We start from the raw sequence: 19,855 nt of genomic DNA, 5'->3' as shown, positions 1-19,855 counted from the left end.
AAGAATAATTTAAACAATATTCCCAAGCTGAGACGTAGGGAAACAGCCAAAGGGCGCCCGTTATCAGCACCGATACCCGTTTAACCAACCAGTGTTGAGATAACTACTGAGATACCAGAGTAGGCTGCCATGCAATCTCAAAAGGCAGAGATAAGACAAACCTAAAAAAGCAGGAAATAAGGAGTGCGGATGGGTTCAGACAGCCAAAAAATGAGATCAGTTAGGCAGGGGAGACAAAAAAAACAAGTTGATTAAATTACTGCATTTGCGGCACATTATAAAAAAGGAGGTGAGAGGGTTCATGAAGGCCATAAACGCACCCCTTGGTCTCAGCCTTGGAATTGTGATATTCAAATATACAGAAACAAAAATAAACAAAAAAAACCCCACATCGGGTTCAAGGCTTGGTAAACTCTTCAAAAGACTGCAACAACCGGTTACTTTACGACGAGATATGAACGGCAGTGGCGGGGGGCCAGGGTTATACAGTGGGCTCTGGTTCCTCTTCTGTTCTCCGGCTCTTGCTATTCCTCCCGAGAGCTTTCCACTGGTACCCAGCAAACGTGGGACTGATGGGAAGGTAGCTGAAACATTTGTATTTCCGGAGAAAGTTCATGCCAAACGGTAGGTCGTAGGACTCCATCCCCTCGATGCCAGAGCCCCCTTTGCTTAACCCGCGTTTCCATTTACGGATACCTCTTTCCTCTGGTGTTCCTGAGAAGGCAGATCACGTTTGTTAGGATAAATCAGTATTCTTTCCCGTAAATCAAATATTTGTTGGGAAAAAAATAATTTAACTACTTTATATGTGCTTGATTATAAAAGACAACCCCCCAAACTTTGGATCCTAATATAAGTAAAAAAAAGGGAAGACCTGTATATAAAATAACCCCCACTGTTTATATTCTGCCACTCACTCATATGGATGTGTAGTGATTTTTGCTCGATTATAAGATGATCCCACAAAGTTTGAATATTAATTTAGGAAAAAAAGAAAAAGCCTGAATATAAGACGACCCTATAAGAAAAAAAACTTTTACTAGTAAATATTAATTCCCATGTAAACTATTTTTTCATATTTAATAAAAACTGATTGAAAAAAATGCATTTTTTGTTTTTATTTCCTTTTTTTGCCAATCTGCCCCCAGTTATGCACATCTGCCCCCAGATATGTCTTATACCCCCCTATATGGCACTCTGCCCCAGAAATGCCTTACACCCCCTATATGCCACTCTGCCTCCCAGATATGCCTCTTGACCCCCTATATGCCACTCTGCCTCCAGAAATCCCTTATACTCCCCCATATGCCACTCTTTCCCTCCACGACTTGCCAGTGCATCACTAGACCCCGTGCTTCAGATTCCTTGGTGTCTAGCGAGGCAGCCGGTGAAGGTCTGTGCGATGCGCGCAGACAACCTCTGCTGCTGCAACAACTTCCGCCGGGGCTTCTATGAATGAGCCCCAGAAGGTCACACCGGCACTCCGTCATAGAAGCCCTGGCAGAAGTGCCGGCAGCAGCGGAGGTTGTCTGTGTGCATCGCACAGACGCCCACCAGCTGCCAGAGAGGAGGATCCGGTCCCCTGCAGCGCTGTGGGGGATCTGGATCTTCGTCTTATATTCGAGGTTGTCTTCTAATCAGACCTCAAATAGAGGTCTGACTATAAGACTAAGGGTATTTTTCAGAGCATTTTCTGACAAACCTTGTCCTATAATAGAGCAAATACGGTATTTAAAATGCAATAAAGGATGTGAAAACAAAGAAAACAATTGTTTTATTGCTTTCTGACACAAGATCATAGAGTATCAGTAGGAGAGGGAAGATTTTAACAATTCAGTGTTCACGTAATTTATGTCATTTATTGCATGTGATCACTGTGATTGATTTACACAGTGATCATTCGATTTGTGCATTCGGATTTGTACGAATTTTAACTTAAACAAAAATTGCCAATTTTGTTAATTTGTGCGAATGCCCAAAAACCAGTCCCCCCCCCAAATGAAAATGAAGCAGAGAGCTCAGAATTTTCATTTGCATTTCATTGCTCAAACTTTTACTCACTCTTACATTCTCATTCACTCTCACTCATGCACTCTGTCAATATTTCTCCGCCGACCGGTTTTGTGTCGCCGTCTCATTTTCTGCAGCTCCGCTTTTTCTCTTGCCTCTTCTGTTTTTCTGTCCTTCTTCGTCCGCTTCTCCAAAATATCAGCTCTGTTATCCAGATACTTCCGTAAAAGTGCGGAGCCTCCACAATCGGAGGAACAGGGGAGAGGCTGTCCCTGTGGTGCCTGCTGTGTCTATTTGCAGAAGTACTCCAAGAGGCAGATTCATAGAGAAGGACAAGAAACGCTTCTTTCTCTGTGAATCTTGGAAGTACTTCTGCAAAAAGGCAGAGCCACGGCACGCACCACAGGGACAGCCTCTCCCCGTTCCTCCAAAAGAGGGAGAGGGTGTGCGTGGAGGCTCCTCTGTTTTGTGGAAGTACCTGGATAACGAAGCTGAGAAGAACAAGAAGAGGCAAGAGAAGAAGAGGAGCTACAGAAAAAGAGACAGGGACACAGTGGTCGGTGGAGAACGTAGCGAGACATTGAGTGTGAGTGACAAGCCCATAGACTTAGTCAGCTTTGATGCATATCTGAGGTCTGAAAAAAGGTTGTTTTTTCGGATGATTTTTTATGAAAAAAACCTTGTCTTTTCTAGTTGAAGCTTAAACTGGTCATGAATTACTCACCAGGTATAGTGTTGTCCAAAATAAAAGCAACGCAGCCCCCCACAAACATGGCTGTTGTCAAAAGTACATTTAGCACTTGATCAATCTCTGCAATGCCTACAAAAGAAAAATAAAAGATCACAGAGATGGGATTGTGGGATTTGAGATTATAATAATAGTTTATAGGCAGAGATACGCAATTATGGAGTAGCTGATTAGATTTCAATTAGGCCAATGCATACAATACATTAAATAGAAAAAGTACATGGTGTATGGTGGCTACCCAGAAATCCTGACCTCTTTCCAGCCCTCAAGACCAGAAGATTAGCAGATCTGATCTGAGATGCGAAGATTTTATAGAAACATTAATTGAGCGAACTAGATTCCGCACGTGTGTATTGTCATATCCGGGCTGACACAAATATTTACTGGCCTTTAGAAAAAAGCCCACCATTCAGTAAGGAAAATGTTTGCACGTCATGTATAACTGCTACTACTTCTCTATATTTCCATCTGCTGCATGTGGTGACATATCTGGCCTGAAGTCTTCACACGGAATTCAGATACTTGACATTTTTTCCTTGGCTCAGTCAAAACTGCAACATCGTAGCAAGGCATGGTACATACCCGTAACAAGCGGGTTCTCCTTTAAATAACTTGGAAGCACAAGGCCAAAGAAAATGGAGAATCCCAAGACAAAAAGGTTTCGAGAAGAGTTCAGATCTACAAACTGAAGATTGGACAAACCCACTGCAGTGATCATACCTGAAAGAAACAAAAAAAATGAAACTCGGCAATTGGACAAAGAAAATAAACAATCCCCACTAATGAAAGTCAATACTAAAGATTCAGCTGCTAATCACATGATTAATGGAATAGACAACGTTGACAGCCTACAGTTTTGGGCCGTAAGGCTGTGTGTAAGACATAACTTAACAACACATTATTATATTCTAGAGCCCTGCGCAGGACTGTTTTCCTAATCCTGCCTGCTCCTGCAACGTGTGTGTTCCACTACCGCTACATATGTGTCCAATCCCGCAAACATTCTGTCACAAGTTTTAGAGATAGTGACGAATTTAATTCCCTCATTCACTGATACTCATTCATTCCCTCAATCACGCGTACTTACTCACACAAACTCCCCCATCCCCTTACCTGAACTGCAGATTCAGCACACTCCCGCAAGGATACCTTCACGTTGTCTCGCCCAGGGGAAGCAGGAACGGAGCAGAGTCATGTGACGTGACGTAAATTCACGTGACTCAGCTGGGTTCATGGGCGGAACAAGAGAAGAGATGCTGTGTGCGAGCAATGCGAAGGCAACCTTGTGGTAGTGCGCGGGATTACTGGGACCCGCAGGTACAGGGTCTGACCGCCCACAACACCTGAAAAACCGCTCGCACTTGCAAGTTTTTGATGGGTCCCGCATCCCGATGCTTTTCTCACATAGTGTATGTGAGTGTATACTGTAGTGTCAGAGTGTATGCGTGTATATGTACAGTGCTGAGTCAATGTGTATATGTCTACTATAGTGTCAGCCTCAATGTGTATGTGTGTATATGTACGCACATGTAGTGCAAGAGTCAGTGTGTGTGTAAATGTATATAGTGCCAGTCACTGTGTATGTGCATACTGTTAGTGTGTTTTTTATGTATGGTGTATAGCCAGAATGTTGTTGTTGGATAGTGTGTGCATGTTTATAAGAATGTGGTGCTAGCATGAATGGTGTTGTATGTTACAGTATGGCGTTAGCATGAGTGTGTATGTCAGCAAATAGTGTGTGTATTAATGTATGGTGTTAGCATTTGTGTACATGAGTGTAGAATGTTAGCATGTGTGTTACTATAAGGTGTTAGTGTGTGTAAGTATAATGGTTAAACATACAGGTGTATACCTTAAGGTGCATGCACAGAAGAAAGTGTGTTCTATTGCCCCAATAAACATCCCTTAAATGCAGATGAGGGGGTAATATAAGAAAATAAAAACATTATTGAGGAAGAAAAAAGGTTGGCTCCTAGATCCAAACCAAATTTGTCAACCCCTGATCTTCCCCAGAGGGAAACCCACCAGGTGCTGTGTTTTGTTCTGTGCTGCTTGTTGCTTACCAAAAAGAGTACAAAACAAGGCCCCAAGGACAGGATCAGGCAGGGAGGCAAACAGGGCACTGAATTTTCCAATCATGCCCAGGAGGATCATAAATGCAGCACCATACTGGATAACTCTACGACTGGCAACCTGCAAAGAAAAGATGGAAGGGCGATCAGCTGTGGAGCAGAGCAAGTGCACATATCCTACGAAAAATGTCTACAATTAACAAGTTTACACAAAAATGTCTCACTTTATTTAATCACACCTGTTGAAACCCGAGTATTACTCGTTTATTTAACCATTACCATAGCAATAAATAAATCCAGCAAACTTCTTTATTGGTTGCTAAGGTGATAAGATCACTTTTTATACATGACAGCAGTATCTTATCCTCAGAAAAAAAGATATATTGTGGGGGATACTTCACACGTTGAGTATAAATAAATCAGTGTGTAAATTATCTACTATAAGGAATACTCAACTCACATGAGTACTTGTGTTGGAAGAGTTAGTAGTTTCGCTCTGACAGTTAATTTATCCCAAGTGGATGTGAAAAAAGATAATTGATACTTCTCAGTCTTTGCAGAAACCCAAATAACACTCTTCCTTGGAATGTAGCGACATGAATGTACAGACAGTTGGGGCGCAAAAAAACGTATTTGCGCCCCAACTGTCTGTACAGTTAATTTACCCCATCGGGTGTTGTTGGAAGCATGCATAGAGGGGGGCTGTGAGCAGAGTCCCTGTGTGTTCAGGTATGCCTAAGAGATTCTGGGTGCATATAATTACACGCTATCAATGAAGGACGTGATTTTTCCTAATTAACTTAAAATTGTTTCAGAAGCCTAGTTTTATTCTTGCAATTGCATTTGCAAGAATATTTGCAGAGCCAGCAGAGCGCGCTGTAAGGCATCACTAGAGAAGATTAAATGGATTCAGAGACATAAGAACCGACAGTCAGCCCCTGAAAAGCAGTGTACAAAGGGTTAAAAACGCACTACTGCTTATGCAGATACCACCGAAGCATAAATACGCGAGTCAGGGGAGATTCAAGGCAGGTATCAAGAAATTAGGCTATGGTGGATAGGATATAGCAAGGCCTGATTATATATATATATATATATATATAATCTATCTATCAGGCCTTGCTATATATATATGGGGGGTACAGACACCAGAAATTATATACCGTATTGGCTCGAATATAGGCCGCACTTTCCCCCCCCCCTTTAAGTCTTTAAAGTGGGGGTGCGGCCTATATTCGGGGTCTAGCGCCCGACGCCCGGGACATGCAGTTCCGGGCGCTGGGCAGGCAGCAGGGTTAGGATACAGATCCCCCGCAGCGGTGCAGGGGACCTGCATCCTACTCTCTGATACGCCCAGACAGCCTCCCCTGCCAGCACTTCCCACGGGGGGGGGGCTGTGCCAGCATGGGAGGTTGTCTAAGCGCATCATGCAGACGTTCATTGGCAGCAGTGATGCGCGCGTAAACAACCTCTGCTGCGAGCACGTCTTTAACAATCTCCCTTGCCGGGAATTCCCACGGGGGGAGGTGCCGGCAAGGTAGATTGTTAAAGCACATCGTGCCGGCAGCGGAGGTTGTTTACGCGAATCGCTACAGCCGGTGAACGTCCGCACGATGCGTTTTACCTCTGCCCCCAAGACTTACCAGAGCAGACTGCCGGGTGTCTTGCGGGGCCGGCGGGGGACACCTACGCAATACGCGTATACAACTTCCGGTGCCGGCACTCAGCGGATGTGCCGGCACCGGAAGTTGTATACGCGTATTGCGTAGATGTCCCCCGCTGGCCCCGCAAGACACCCGGCAGTCTGCTCTGGTAAGTCGGGGGGGGGGGGGGGCAGAGTGGCAGCATATCTCGGGGGGGGGGGGAGGACAGTGGCAGCATATCTTGGGGGGGGCAGAGTGGCAGCATATCTCGGGGGGGGGAGACAGAGTGGCAGCATATCTCGGGGGGGGGGAGACAGAGTGGCAGCATTAAAAAAACTTTTTCTTTAAAAAAGCACCAAACTTTTAGGGTGCGGCCTATATACGGGGGCGGCCTATATCCGAGCCAATACGGTATATATATATATATACACACATACACACACATTATATGCGTTCTGTACAAATTTGCACAAACTGTAGGCAATGGACATGTGAAAAATACTTGTGTCAGCACGGTGAAAAACTAGAATCAGTGGGATTAAAAAACAGAAAAAACTTATTTGAGGGTAATTAAGAACTAGTCTGTTGCGGGCACGGGCGGTCAGGCACTGTACCTGCGGGTCCCGGTAATCCCGCGCAGTCCCGCAAGGCTGCCTTCTCACTGCTCCCTCACAGCGTCTCTTGCTCTGCCCAGGAACAAAACTGAGTCACGTGATGTGACGTCACTTCCTGCGACTCCGCCTTGTTCCTGGGCAGAGCAAGAGACGCTGTGAGGGAGCAGCGAGAAGGCAGTCTTGCGGGACTGCGCGGGAACTCTGCAGTTCAGGTAAGGAGGTGGGCGTGATTGGCTACAAATGTGGCTGGAGCGGGCGGGAGTGGAACACCCACATTGCGGGAGCGGGCAAAAAATCAGCGGGAGCGGGATTACAAAAAGCCGTCCCACGCAGGGCTCTACATCCAAGCCTCTAGCTTTAGACTAAAATTGATGTCAAATATCAGTGGTTGTTTTACTCACCGGCTAATATTTTTTATATGTTCTATGACATTACCTTGGTTATGCCCAGCACACCAATGTTGGGACTAGATGACGTGGAGCCGTTCCCGGTACCAAAAACTCCATCCAGCACACAAGAGAGGCCTTCAATGAAAATTCCCCTGTTAAACAGATAACACAACATTACCACCTTTGATAGCCATGGGGCTTGCATTTACCACGGGCTACACAACAGCCTTGGAATAAGGAACGCGAGGACAGGTTTGATAATACAAAGTAACTGCTATGGGAGCCACTCCAAAGGCTTTGTTCACCCATTCATCCAAGCAGTAATGCATATTATTCTCTCTCTCCACAGCAGCCACTTTAATTAGACTACCTCTGTCCTGGGAATGGCTAAGAAGAGCATGAATATCACTACTAGTGTAAAACCACTGACACAGGTCAGGAATATTGAGAGAAACTACGGGTTAAATATCAAAACTCATCTTTCTGCTTCAATACCAAAATATGCATTCTGTTTTAAGCTGGACTCACCTTTTTCCAACAGTTCACAATCATAAATACTTAATAAGCCTAAATAGAATATACTCAAAACATCTATATGTATTAAAAGCCAAAGTAATGTCTATACTGAGGGCAAAGGTATCCAATTTCCCTTTGTCTGGATCTGCATGATTATTCCTCCCCACTGAGTTATCACCCCATTAACTTGTGGATTGTTGATTGGTCAGTTCAAGCTTCCTTTGTAAGAGTGAGGAGGACAAGGTAGATCAGATCGTGATGGCCTTTGCCCCAGGTTGTTGCCAAGCTCTGCCTCCATGTAGTTAATTTCTATACTGTCTCTACAACAATGGCACTGATTGCACAATAACACATGATAACAAGCTATAGGTAAATGTAATTAATCTAGCAAACAGTCCCTCTTTCACTGCAAGCATTTTCCGCCACACTGTTGGCATTCTACTCTTAAATACATAAGAGTAGCGCGATCTCCCCCAAATAACCAGAACACCGCCGCTGCAGGTTTGGCTCGGGTCTGATGAATTAACGTGGAACGGATGTGGTGTTCGGATGGTGTCTTGAGCCGGCTTACCTGTTGATAGCGTGGATGGGAGGAGGAGGTGCACAAGACAGGCGCGCGCAGGCATAGTAATCTCCGATAGACTCAATGATACTGGCCACCACGGCGCTCAGCATCCCGATAACACCGGCCGCAGACACCGTGGGGAGACCCCACTGAACTGTGAATAGACGGAAAGCACAGACGGTCAGGCTTTAGTGTCAAAGAATCACCGTTTGGAAACAAGGCCAAAGGGAACGAGAAGACAGAACACAGTGTGGTTTGTACACTAAAGGGCTGGGGTTTCAGCTCCCTACTTTTCATTACGAAGGTTCGACACTGGCAGGTTTCTCCAGCAAGAATGGCGGAGCTCGCCCTGCATAATGTATAATTTTCAGGAGTTGAAACTCTCCATTTAGTGAACAGACCCCAAAAGGTATTACAATTTTCCATGGAATAATAGTTTTTTTTAAAAGAATATGGCTGGGGATAATACTGGGAGAGATAGACATATGCAGTTATATATTTAACTTTTTTAGTTTATATACTTAACGTTTATGATTATAGAACATGGGAAGTGAAGGGAGATGGTACAGAAAGCTTAACGGCCATGTGATCATGATCCACTTCAGAAGCGGATGACACACACTCCTAAGAAATTGTCTTCATAAATTAACGGCAGAAAATTTGGTCCGAAGAACATTTCAAATAAGACACTAAAGAAAACAATATAAGAACGGGAAAAATAATTCCAACCCCCAAGCTTTCGTGGAATATTCCAGTGTAGTTTGCAGAGTAATGGTTTAACGGTTCATACAGAACATACTGACATTTTTGGAATTAGAACTAGTTATAGGAACTGTGAGGTACGATGATTTGGATCGGAACCATTCTGACTATCCTCCAAGCGCAAGTGGTGAAGGTCGCATGTCCTTTAGACGGGCAAAACGCTTCCACAAGGCCAAGTACCAGTTACAATTTTCCAGCAACTAGAAACATTGGCAGACAGCATCGGTGGGTAGACTGGGTCCTAACGGCTGCCAGTATCTTTCCCCGCTGTGTTAATATGGCAGGGTTTTTGAGTTTTTGCGAATTGTCCATCAACTTGCCCACATAGATATTCTCATCAGAGTCATAACGCTGCAGGGGTCTCTGTAATGAGGGCAACAGACCAAGAGGCTAAGGCCCCAAACTTATTTTTCATCCAATGGATGACCTACAAGGATGGATCTACAAATTTGCCTTTGCGCTGAGGAACGATGGACTACATAAAGCATCAGGATCGACAGCATGACACAGAACATACTTACATGGGTAGGGCACTTTAAACCAAGGAGCAACGGTTAAGACCCCATGTCTGGCATCTGTGCGCGCATAAAACCCATACTTGGTACTGTCTGGCGGGAAAACATCCGTTACCGTGAAGATGAAGCAGAGGAGCCAGGAAACAAGGATGGCCATAATAATCTGCAAAGTGAGCATGATACTCGTTACAGAGCTACAATTACAAGGACTCGTTGGAGAAGATCAAGACACAATTTAATGGCACAGAGCAGCCTAGCATTTCTCTATAACAGGACGAGCTAAACATCTGGATCAAAACAGACAGGAGGAAGATGGGTTCACCTTTTGAACGGTCGGAAACGTAACTCACCGGAAACATTTTAAAAAGCTGGAACTTGTAGGCCGTCCACCCCTTTTTGGATTTATAGATCGGAAGGGGCAGCTTGACGTTCCTGGCGTACTGGGAGAACAACAGGACCAGGAAAATGGTGCTTTTGGAAGAGAGAGAGATCAGAAGGTTAATCCATAGCAGCAAAATCACAGGGAGCGCAGAAACATTGGATCTTACGTCAAGGCAGGAGTAACGCCTTAAACAGAAATAAGACGACGGATAGAGCTTCTAGCTTGGCAACCCCAGCAATCTCAACCACACCCCGATATATAATATTACGCTCTGTGAAGCCTCGCTGACAGCCAGAAAACAAAACAATACACCCTAACACTGCCAAACCGTCTAGGAATAAACCACACAACAGAGGCATATACTAATTAAACAAAAATAGCACGTGAATCACATGGACGCTAAACGATTCCCGTAACACATCAGTGTCCTACGTTTATTATCGCTGAACCATTACTATTTGGCCTGGTGAAGTATTTATCCAGGCTCAGGGATTTGGCTGCTCATTGCATATTAAATACCATCACAACCTCCTGATGATGGAATATGGAATGATATTTACACGAATATCCGGTGGATTTAAATAACGTACATAGGCAAGGTGCGTGTCCCCCAACCAGACAGGGTGTCCCTAATGAGTGGTATGTTACCAGACAGGGTGTCCCTTATTACCAAATGAGTGGTATGTTACTTTACTGAGAGGAAGGTAAACAAATGGAAAGGCCTCCCAGCAGAAGTGGTAAAGGCTAATACACTGAGGGAATTGAAACATGCACAGGATAGGCATATGGCTCCTGAATCAAGACCAAGGACTGAATAGGGTCCGACGATAGTTACAGTACGAAAAAATGGGCAGAGCAGGTAGGCTGAATGGTTCTTATCTGCCTGCGACTCTATGACTTCTATAGGGAGCATTGGATGTTTTTATTGTTCTGTCATCACACGTGGGAAGCACTGAATCTGAGGCAATGTGAACATCCAGCAGCAGATAAGGGCGTTTTAGTTCCACCATAGCAGATCTCGCCCCAGTACTTACAGCATAGCAATGCCCCAGTGCTTGCCGGCTCTCTCCCCCGCCGCCTGGAATCCGGACAGCCCGATGAGAGACACAGTAGGAGTGATGGTAAGTGGTCCGATATACCTCAGTAAGGCTCCGGGGAGCCCAAGGAAGCCAATGACCACTTCAATCAATGATGACATGATGATGGCACCTTGTATCTGGAGAGAGAATGGCAGAAGGGAGGTTAATGATGGAAGACCGTAAAACCATTATGCAAATACCGGTAGTTGTAGTACGGTTATAAGAAGATACAAGAACGCATACAAGGGGCAAATGCACTGGCAATATGGACCACATACCTATCATACGCATTAAATGCATATGATGGCTGGTGAGTCCCTTTAAGCCTCTTTGTGCGCACATAGCAACTGTTTATCTTTTTCTCTGTACAGTTACTTGCAATATACACAGTCATGGCGTTAGGCATAGCGTTCTATTCAAAAAAGAAACAAACCAGTCAAAGTCTACATCAGACTACCAGTTTATGCCAAACTTGTGACCCGCTTTTCATTATTAAAGAGACGTCACCAGGATTTCCCACAATGCACTGCATGCCAAGGGGGCTTTAAATGACAGTACCTCTCGTATTCTCGGGTACCAGATGTCTTCTGTGTGTAGCAGCTCAGTTCCATTGGACATAGATACATCTAGAAGAAATAAAACTTATGATGAGTACATGACGAGCCCTTATCATATAAAAGGTATGCAGGCATGATCTCAACGAAGCATAACTCAGCTATAACAAACTGCAAGAATGCTTTCCCCATCCAGATGAAAAAAGTGAGAACGCTTTATGGCCGCTGCAAAACTGACACTGGTCACAAGGGAAGTCCCGACAGCTCAGATACAAACTACCGACAGAATAATGGGGTTATCACTCTAATAAGGGCAGAGGCTCCTTTGGCAACAATGGGGATTTTAAACGTGTTACGCAATTAGAATAAAATGACTTGGGAGTCGGATGAATGCATTCGATTACTTGAATATTTGAAATACATCTGTCAGGTTTTCACAGACTCTCAGATATTGTGAATTAGAGACACCTTCACAGAGTATAGACAGAAAGCGACAGTAGATAAGATCTTACCCTGAAAGCTGCTCCGTATGTACCTGCTGTAATGTTTTATTCATACACAATAGCACTTCTAACTCCCAGCAGAAGGCATGCAGGTTAACACAGTCAGGGAACTCAAACACGTATGGGGGGGGGATAGGCATAAAGCTATCCTGAATCTAAGATAAGGACAGAGTAAACCCTACAAGCACGAAAAAGGGGACAGAAAAGTAGAGTCATAGAGCTTGTCTGCCATCAAACTCCGTTTCTACGGCGGTTACAAATGCGAGTCCTCTTACGGACCCGCCGGCTGCAGTTCTGGAACTTTATCTGTGTGATGCAACTACCATCATCCTCATCGGGCCTAGGGGAGAGCTCCAGAAAATAATTGCCCCGTGTGCGGGTATCTATTAGCCTTTTTCTCACATTCTACGCTTTTAACCCCGTTTGTGCACTTATGATGCAACACCTGTTACACGACGGGTTAAAACGGAGCTCATGTTTGTATTGTATTGCTTCTGTCAGTAACGAAGATTACGCACATTCTTTATACCAGTGTCCCTAGCCGGGGGCAGAGGGGATTAGCAGCCTGCCAAAGAAAAATAATCTCACGCCGCTTACTTTCCAAACTTTTGCTTTCCCAGCAAGAAACACACCCAACAGAACAAAGGAAGACAGGAGGATTCTGACATTTCTATAGGTGTTATATGGGGTATTTACCTGTAGCGTTACATTTCCACTTCTCAAGGGATAGAATGGCACGGGCTGGCGCTAAGAATGCAAACGCACTCGCCTGGAACAAGGGTAACCTGCAACACAAGGACACGGTTTGAGGTATTATTCTCCCACCATATAAATAATAACAATAATAATAACATCTCAAAACCCACCTCTTCAGAGAAGCATACCATTGATACAACCACCACACCACCGCTCACCCTTTCTCTGTGCCTTATTTTTGTCACCCCATTCCCTCAAGATTGTAAGCTTGCGAGCCGGGCTCTCTCCACCTAATGTATCGGTTTGTCTTAGTCTGTCAATTCTAGTCTGGTCAGACCCCTTTAATGTATGGATTGTATTAAGCGCTGCATAAACTGTTGGCGCTATATAAATAAAAGATAATAATAATATTATTATTATTATTAATAATACACATTACTGGGATAGAAGCTCACTGAGAGGGTGGTAAATAAGTGGAACATTCTCCCTCCAGAAGCGGTACAGGTTAATACCGTGAGGGAATTGAAACATGCATCGGACAGACAAAGCTATCCTGAATCCAATACAGAGTCTCCCCCATTCTTGATCAGATGGGATTTTGAACATTGTAAAAGTGTCCCCCAATGGTAGAGCACAATGGGGTACAGTCGGTGGTGATGAAAGCAGGACAGGGAAGTATTAAAGTATCACTTGCTGGATCGGTTGTTGCGGGCGGGTAGCAGGCAGGGCAGACATTGTACCTGCCGGTCCCAGTAATCCTGCGCACTCCCGCAAGGCACACACAGCGTCTCCTTCAGACTTCAGACTGAATTTATGTCACGTCACATGACTCTGCTCCGTTCCGTTCCGGCTTCCCCTCGGAGGCACAAGGAGACGCTGTGTGCAAGCAATGCGAAGGCAGCCTTGCAGGAGTGTGCGGAAAATCTGCAGTTCAGGTAAGGGGGTGGGGGAGTTTGTATGAACGAGTACGCGTGATTGAGGGAATGAATGAATATCAGTGAATGATTAGTATGCGTGATTGAGGGAATGAATGAGTATCTATGAATGAGAGAATTTAATTTTTCTCTAAAAGCTGTGACAGAATGTTTGCAGGAGCGGGCGGGATAGGACACATATATTGTGGGAGCGGGCGGTAATGGTCAGAAATTTAGCGGGATTAAGAAAACAGTCCCGCACAGGGCTCTAGACAGAGGCATGATGTGCATTGTAATCATGGTAGGAAAGCCTGTCATCGGTAAGACTGGATGAGCCAGGATGTCAGCCGTGCAGTGGGTATGATCAGGTACTCTTCTCCATGAGCAAAGCCTGGAGTCTGGCTCAGCTTGTGCCCTCTGCCAGTCACCACTCGTTTAACATGCATGAGGTAGACAACGATCAGTTTTCTCGTTCCCATCAACTGCTAGAAGATGACTCTCCTTAGCCAGTAGTATAGTGTGAACCATCCACACACTCCCAATGCAAGCTTTCCCCTAATGATTCATCACTGAACTCTGTCACAACTTGCCATTGCCACTGCTAGGCATATCTACTATCACAATAAAAGGGGCAAAACTTGGAGGAGGGTAGCTCCCAAAAGACCGGAGCCTAAAAGATCCCAAATATTTATATGCACACATAACCTTATTACTCACCTGCACCCAAAAGTTGTCTGAAGCAAAGTAGTGATTCCAACGCAGAAGAAAATGGTCCCAATAAGTTGACTGGTGGCCCACTGGTCAAAACCAACGCACATGGCTTCTGCTAGTAGGAATGGGACGGCCACTGTCCCACTGAAACATGTCAGGTAATGCTGTGGGAAGCAAGACAGAGGGGGCACAAATTAACAACATGCGCCAGGAAGGACACTAACTGTGCCTCTGATCTAAATTTAGACAATATTAGCAGTCTCAATCCCAAGGTATCTTCTCATTTTTGCTTTTGGTTGTAGAGTATGCATGCAAATACTGAAAGGTCCGAGTAATTGGGCAAATTAAATGAGGTTACTTTCTTCTAAAAGAACTGACTTTGTTAAAGAGTGTGCTGGGCCATAGGGTGAATTTATGAGACCTTTTTCCACGAGGTCAGCTTTTGTTTCAGGCCCTTTTTTGTGCGTTTCATTTAAAGGGTAAGTTAACATCACTTCCACACTCGTGAGCTCCAGTTTTCTGTCTAGTCGGCGCTCTGCGTCAGACTATGTTTAGGATTCGGTCAGCAAAATAGGAAGACGTGAGGAAAATTAGGGGAAAGGGTCAATGTATGTAGGACAGCATTTAACAGAGAATCAACTAGAGAAGTAAAAACAAGGAAGCTGAAAATGAAAAGCCTAGTTACAGGAGAGCAAAGTTTCAGGGCTGCCCTCGGGGCTTCATGGGCCCAGGGAAGAAGGGTTTTTGCTGGGGCTTTGTGCCATTAGGATGGGCACACACTCAGTCACATTGGTGGTCTTTGCAGGTCTGGGGTATGACATATCTCAACGCTTCACCTCAGTCCTGCAGAGACCTCACGCATCGGGGTCAGCACAGGACACAGCGGCAGCGCGATATCCCGGGTGGGACCCTTGTTGCCACTGCGCGATTCAGGCTAATACCGTTTCTTTCAGAAAGCCATTCTATGAATACAGTGGTTATTACATACCATGGCACAGTTTATTTTTATAATTTTATACGGCTGTCTCCAGAATGCATTATAAAAGGGTCCAATCTTATGAAATCATTATCAAAACACACATCGAGTTTCACCATTTATTTAATCTTGCTGCACATTGGACTTCCCGATTAATAATTAGTAAGATCACATTCTTCTTTTTGGGTTCAACCAATGTCATTTATTGTATCTGATAGGCATTCAATATTTTAGTGAAGGAAATCATTAAAGCCGCAGGAGGTGGAAAGTCACTGCAATCCTCTCTCACACCATGTGACTTAAGCTGTCAATCAATAGACCTGGGGGGTCCCTACTTACCTGTAACCCCAAAAAGATGCACAGATACCACGGGGGCACATCCTCCACTGTATAGATCATATCCATCATCTGCCGGTCAAAGCTTCCAATGCTATCCAAAGTCTCCGCCAAAGAGCTCTGCAATTAATAAGTGAGAGGGTTGCTTATTCTTGGGTTTAACGCACAATATCATCGCACGACTGCTTTCTACACACCCATCTCCGTCCACCTATTTATCTTAAACACAACGGAAGGTTTGTTGGGCATCTTTATTCCTAAAATGTGACTTTATTGCCTCGGTTCATTTGTCTGCTGATGCAGATTGGCGAAACACCGACAGTCCTTAAGTAACCTCGCCTGACGTAATCAAGAAACGCTATTCTGCTAGAGCATTCACAATCCGTATGTAATAAGAGATAAGATTGCACCGGCCCTGGCACCACGGATACTTAGCGGCAAGCTACAGGTATTAAAGAATTGTGTTTCAACATGGGGAACAAAATACAATTTCATTTGTGTCACGCACAGCGTAAGATAGAACCTGTAATCAGGTAGAACAGCGTGTGCAAGTCCAAATAGACAGATACCAGAGTCCAGTACAGAATAGCCAATGAGCAAGCCAAGGTCAGGAAGCCAGAAGTCAGGATCGTTGCAGGGTAAGCCGAGGTCAGGAAGCCAGAGGTCAGAATCGTCGTGAGGAAAGCCAGAGTCAAACACCAGGGAATCGGTAACAGGAACAAGCCGGGTCGGTAACGGGAAATCAACAGGAACGCGTACTGAGAAGACACTATGCAAGATAGGTACAACCATCAGAAGGCAAAGCTGGAAGGTTTCTGAGGCTCTTAAATAGGAAGAGGAAGTCTGGACCTCAATTAGTGTTTTCCCGCCATAATTTCAAAATCCCGTTATGTCACTTCCGGTCCGCGGCCATCTTGGGATTGGCGAGGTCTCAAATTCTTAAAAAGACCTGTAGTACCGGCTGGCGCCACTAGGTGGCATGAGGAACGAGTACACGCGGCAGGTCCGGACCGGTTTCCAATAGACGGCGGCCGCCGTGTGGAGCTGCGGGGTCTTCCCCGTCCTCGCGGCGGCAGAAGCTGGCTTGCGGAGGAGGGAGGTCTTCCTCTCCTCCGCAGCGGCTGAAGCTGCTGTGGCAGGGCGGGGGGTCTCCCCCTTCTCCGTGGAGGTCGCTGCGGCAAGGTGGGGGGTCTCCCCCTCCTCCGTGGCGGCTGATGCCGTTGCGGTGAAGCCGGCGGTCTCCCTCCTCTCCGCAGCGGCTGAAGATCCGCGGACCCAGAGGAACCGGCAGCCAGGTACGTAACAGTACCCCCCCTCGAAGGGGCGACCACCGGGCGACCCCTGGCAAGACCCACACGTCTCCTAGCGAGGAAGGCACGTACCAGACGGGGGGCGTTGAGACGAGCGGCGGGAACCCAGGAACGACTCTCTGGACCAAGTCCTCTCCAGTGAATCAAGTACTGTACACTCCCTTGTTGTCTGCGAGTAGCCAAAATCATTTGAGGACAACGTCGAGGGGAATCTGCGACAGAGGTGCCCGCCGGTGGTGGTCTAACGGTGGTAAAACGATTGCACACCAGAGGTTTCAGGAGGGAGACGTGGAAAACTCGAGGAATCCGGAGTGTTCGGGGTAACAGGAGTTCATAGGCTACCGGATTGATCCGGCGAATTATAGGGAAGGGACCAATGAAACGCGGAGCCAACTTCATAGATGGGACCCTTAGCTTGAGGTATCTGGTGGATAACCAAACCCTGTCTCCAGGCAAATAAGCAGGAGGGCGGGAACGTTTCTTATTAGCTTGAAGTTCCTGTCGCCTGCCCGCGAGTCGTAGTGTCTCTTGTACAGACGACCAAGTAGCCCGGATGGCAACCAGCCTTTCTTGTAGGGCCGGAACCGTAGAGACGGGAAATGCCCCAGGGAAAGGCTGAGGGTGAAAACCGTATAGGCAGTAGAAGGAGGATACCCCTGTAGACTCCTGCACGGAGTTGTTACGGGCAAATTCAGCAAAGGGTAGTAGATCAACCCAGTTGTCTTGGTGGTTGTTAATGAACAGGCGTAGATATTGCTCCAGATGCTGGTTAGCCCTTTCAGCTGCCCCATTAGATTGGGGATGGTATGCAGACGAGAAGGCCAGAGTAATGCCCAAGGCTTTGGTGAATTCACGCCAGAAGCGTGCTATGAACTGTGAGCCTCGGTCTGAAACAATCTCGGTAGGTAGTCCATGGAGCCGGACGATCTCGCGTATGAAGACATCAGCCAATGTAGCAGCAGAAGGTAATTTCTTCAATGGAATCATGTGAGCCATTTTGGAAAAACGATCCACCACCATGAGTATGACTGTATGCCCTCTGGAGTTAGGCAAGTCGACAATGAAATCCATAGCAATGTGTGTCCATGGTGCTGAGGGAAGTGGCAGAGGGCGGAGCAACCCGGCAGGCGCTCTCCTGGAGGACTTGTTAGCTGCACACTTAGTACAGGATCGGACAAACAACACCACGTCCTTGGCCCAACCTGGCCACCAAAAAGTTCTGGAAACGAGATCCCTCGTGCGTGTAACCCCCGGGTGTCCTGCCGTTCTGGAGCCATGGGACAAACGGAGAACACGAGACCTAAAACGAACCGGAACGAACAGCTTGCCCGTAGGTAGAGATCCCGGAGCTTGAGACTGTAACCTGGCAATACGATCCACGAGAGGAGTGAGACAGGTGAGGTGGGTAGCAGCCAAGACCTTTGTTGTGGGTACAATACTCTCGGGTTCGTGATTCTCCTCATCAGGAAAGGTATGCATCCGCGAGAGAGCGTCGGCCTTGGCATTCTTGGACCCCGGGCGGTAGGTCAATACGAAGGGAAACCGGGACAGGAACAGGGACCACCTGGCTTGTCGAGGGTTCAGACATTTCGCGGACTCTATATATTGTAAGTTCTTATGGTCTGTCAGGATCAAGGTAGGAACTTGTACACCCTCCAGAAGATGTCGCCACTCCTCTAAGGCCAAAATGACAGCCAAGAGTTCCTTGTTGCCGATATCGTAATTTCTCTCTGCCGGAGAAAATCTCCTAGAAAAGTAACCGCATGGGTGTAGTGGCCCACTGTAGGAGGCTCGTTGAGAGAGGATAGCCCCCACCCCAGTCTCCGATGCATCTACCTCCAGGACAAAAGGTAGTAGGGGATCCGGATGTCGGAGTACAGGAGCTGTGGTGAACCTCTCCCTTAACTGATTGAATGCAGAAACCGCGGCCGGCGGCCATACCATCGTGTCAGCCCCTCTCTTAGTGAGAGCCGTTAGGGGCGCCGCGATCTTAGAATAGTCTCTGATAAAACGCCTGTAGTAGTTGGCAAACCCCAAAAAGCGTTGTAGTGGTTTCAGACCCACAGGTTGCGGCCAGTCTCTGATAGCACGTACTTTAGCAGGGTCCATTTCAAACCCCTCCGGGGTAATGACGTACCCTAAGAATAGCACCTTGCAAACCTCGAACTCGCACTTCTCCAGCTTGGCGTAGAGCCCGTGTTGCCGTAACCGGTCTAGTACTTGAGCGACTTGCGTGCGATGGGTGGAAAGGTCTGAGGAGTAAATCAAGATGTCATCCAGATATACTACGACGAACTGTTGCAGAAAATCCCTGAGGCAATCGTTAATGAACTCCTGGAAGACAGCTGGGGCATTGCATAGCCCGAACGGCATAACCGTGTATTCATAATGTCCTGATCGTGTGTTAAATGCCGTCTTCCATTCATCGTCCTCGCGAATTCGAACAAGGTTGTAAGCACCCCGCAGATCCAGCTTAGTATAGATAGTAGCTCCACGCAGTCTGTCGAAGAGCTCGGAAATTAAAGGAATGGGGTACGTGTTGCGTCTGGTGATTCTGTTC

The 19,855-nt window shown here is 46.2% G+C and overlaps 1 protein-coding gene across 1 annotated transcript in view; it reads right to left on the bottom strand.

The window, feature by feature from the left end:
- Positions 1–481: 481 nt before the first annotated feature.
- LOC149300174 (solute carrier family 23 member 2) overlaps positions 482–19,855 on the bottom strand; it is a 32,689-nt gene continuing 13,315 nt past the window's right edge. Inside the window, exons 3-15 of the mRNA XM_089485641.1 lie at positions 15,989–16,105; positions 14,680–14,837; positions 13,049–13,137; positions 11,854–11,921; positions 11,251–11,432; positions 10,185–10,305; positions 9,841–9,997; positions 8,564–8,711; positions 7,523–7,628; positions 4,822–4,951; positions 3,341–3,478; positions 2,735–2,830; positions 482–714 (exon numbers count right to left, since the gene is read on the bottom strand). Coding sequence (XP_089341767.1) covers positions 482–714; positions 2,735–2,830; positions 3,341–3,478; positions 4,822–4,951; positions 7,523–7,628; positions 8,564–8,711; positions 9,841–9,997; positions 10,185–10,305; positions 11,251–11,432; positions 11,854–11,921; positions 13,049–13,137; positions 14,680–14,837; positions 15,989–16,105 — 1,743 coding nt within the window. The remainder of the gene's footprint in view (positions 715–2,734; positions 2,831–3,340; positions 3,479–4,821; positions 4,952–7,522; positions 7,629–8,563; positions 8,712–9,840; positions 9,998–10,184; positions 10,306–11,250; positions 11,433–11,853; positions 11,922–13,048; positions 13,138–14,679; positions 14,838–15,988; positions 16,106–19,855) is intronic.

This window comes from Sceloporus occidentalis, unplaced genomic scaffold (assembly GCF_023333645.1).
Source record: "Sceloporus occidentalis isolate IW3139 unplaced genomic scaffold, rSceOcc1.0.p SCAF_26, whole genome shotgun sequence".
NCBI classification, from domain to species: Eukaryota; Metazoa; Chordata; class Lepidosauria; order Squamata; family Phrynosomatidae; genus Sceloporus; species Sceloporus occidentalis.
Note: the sequence above shows the minus strand (reverse complement) of the source record. Positions and strands in the feature narration are given on the sequence as shown.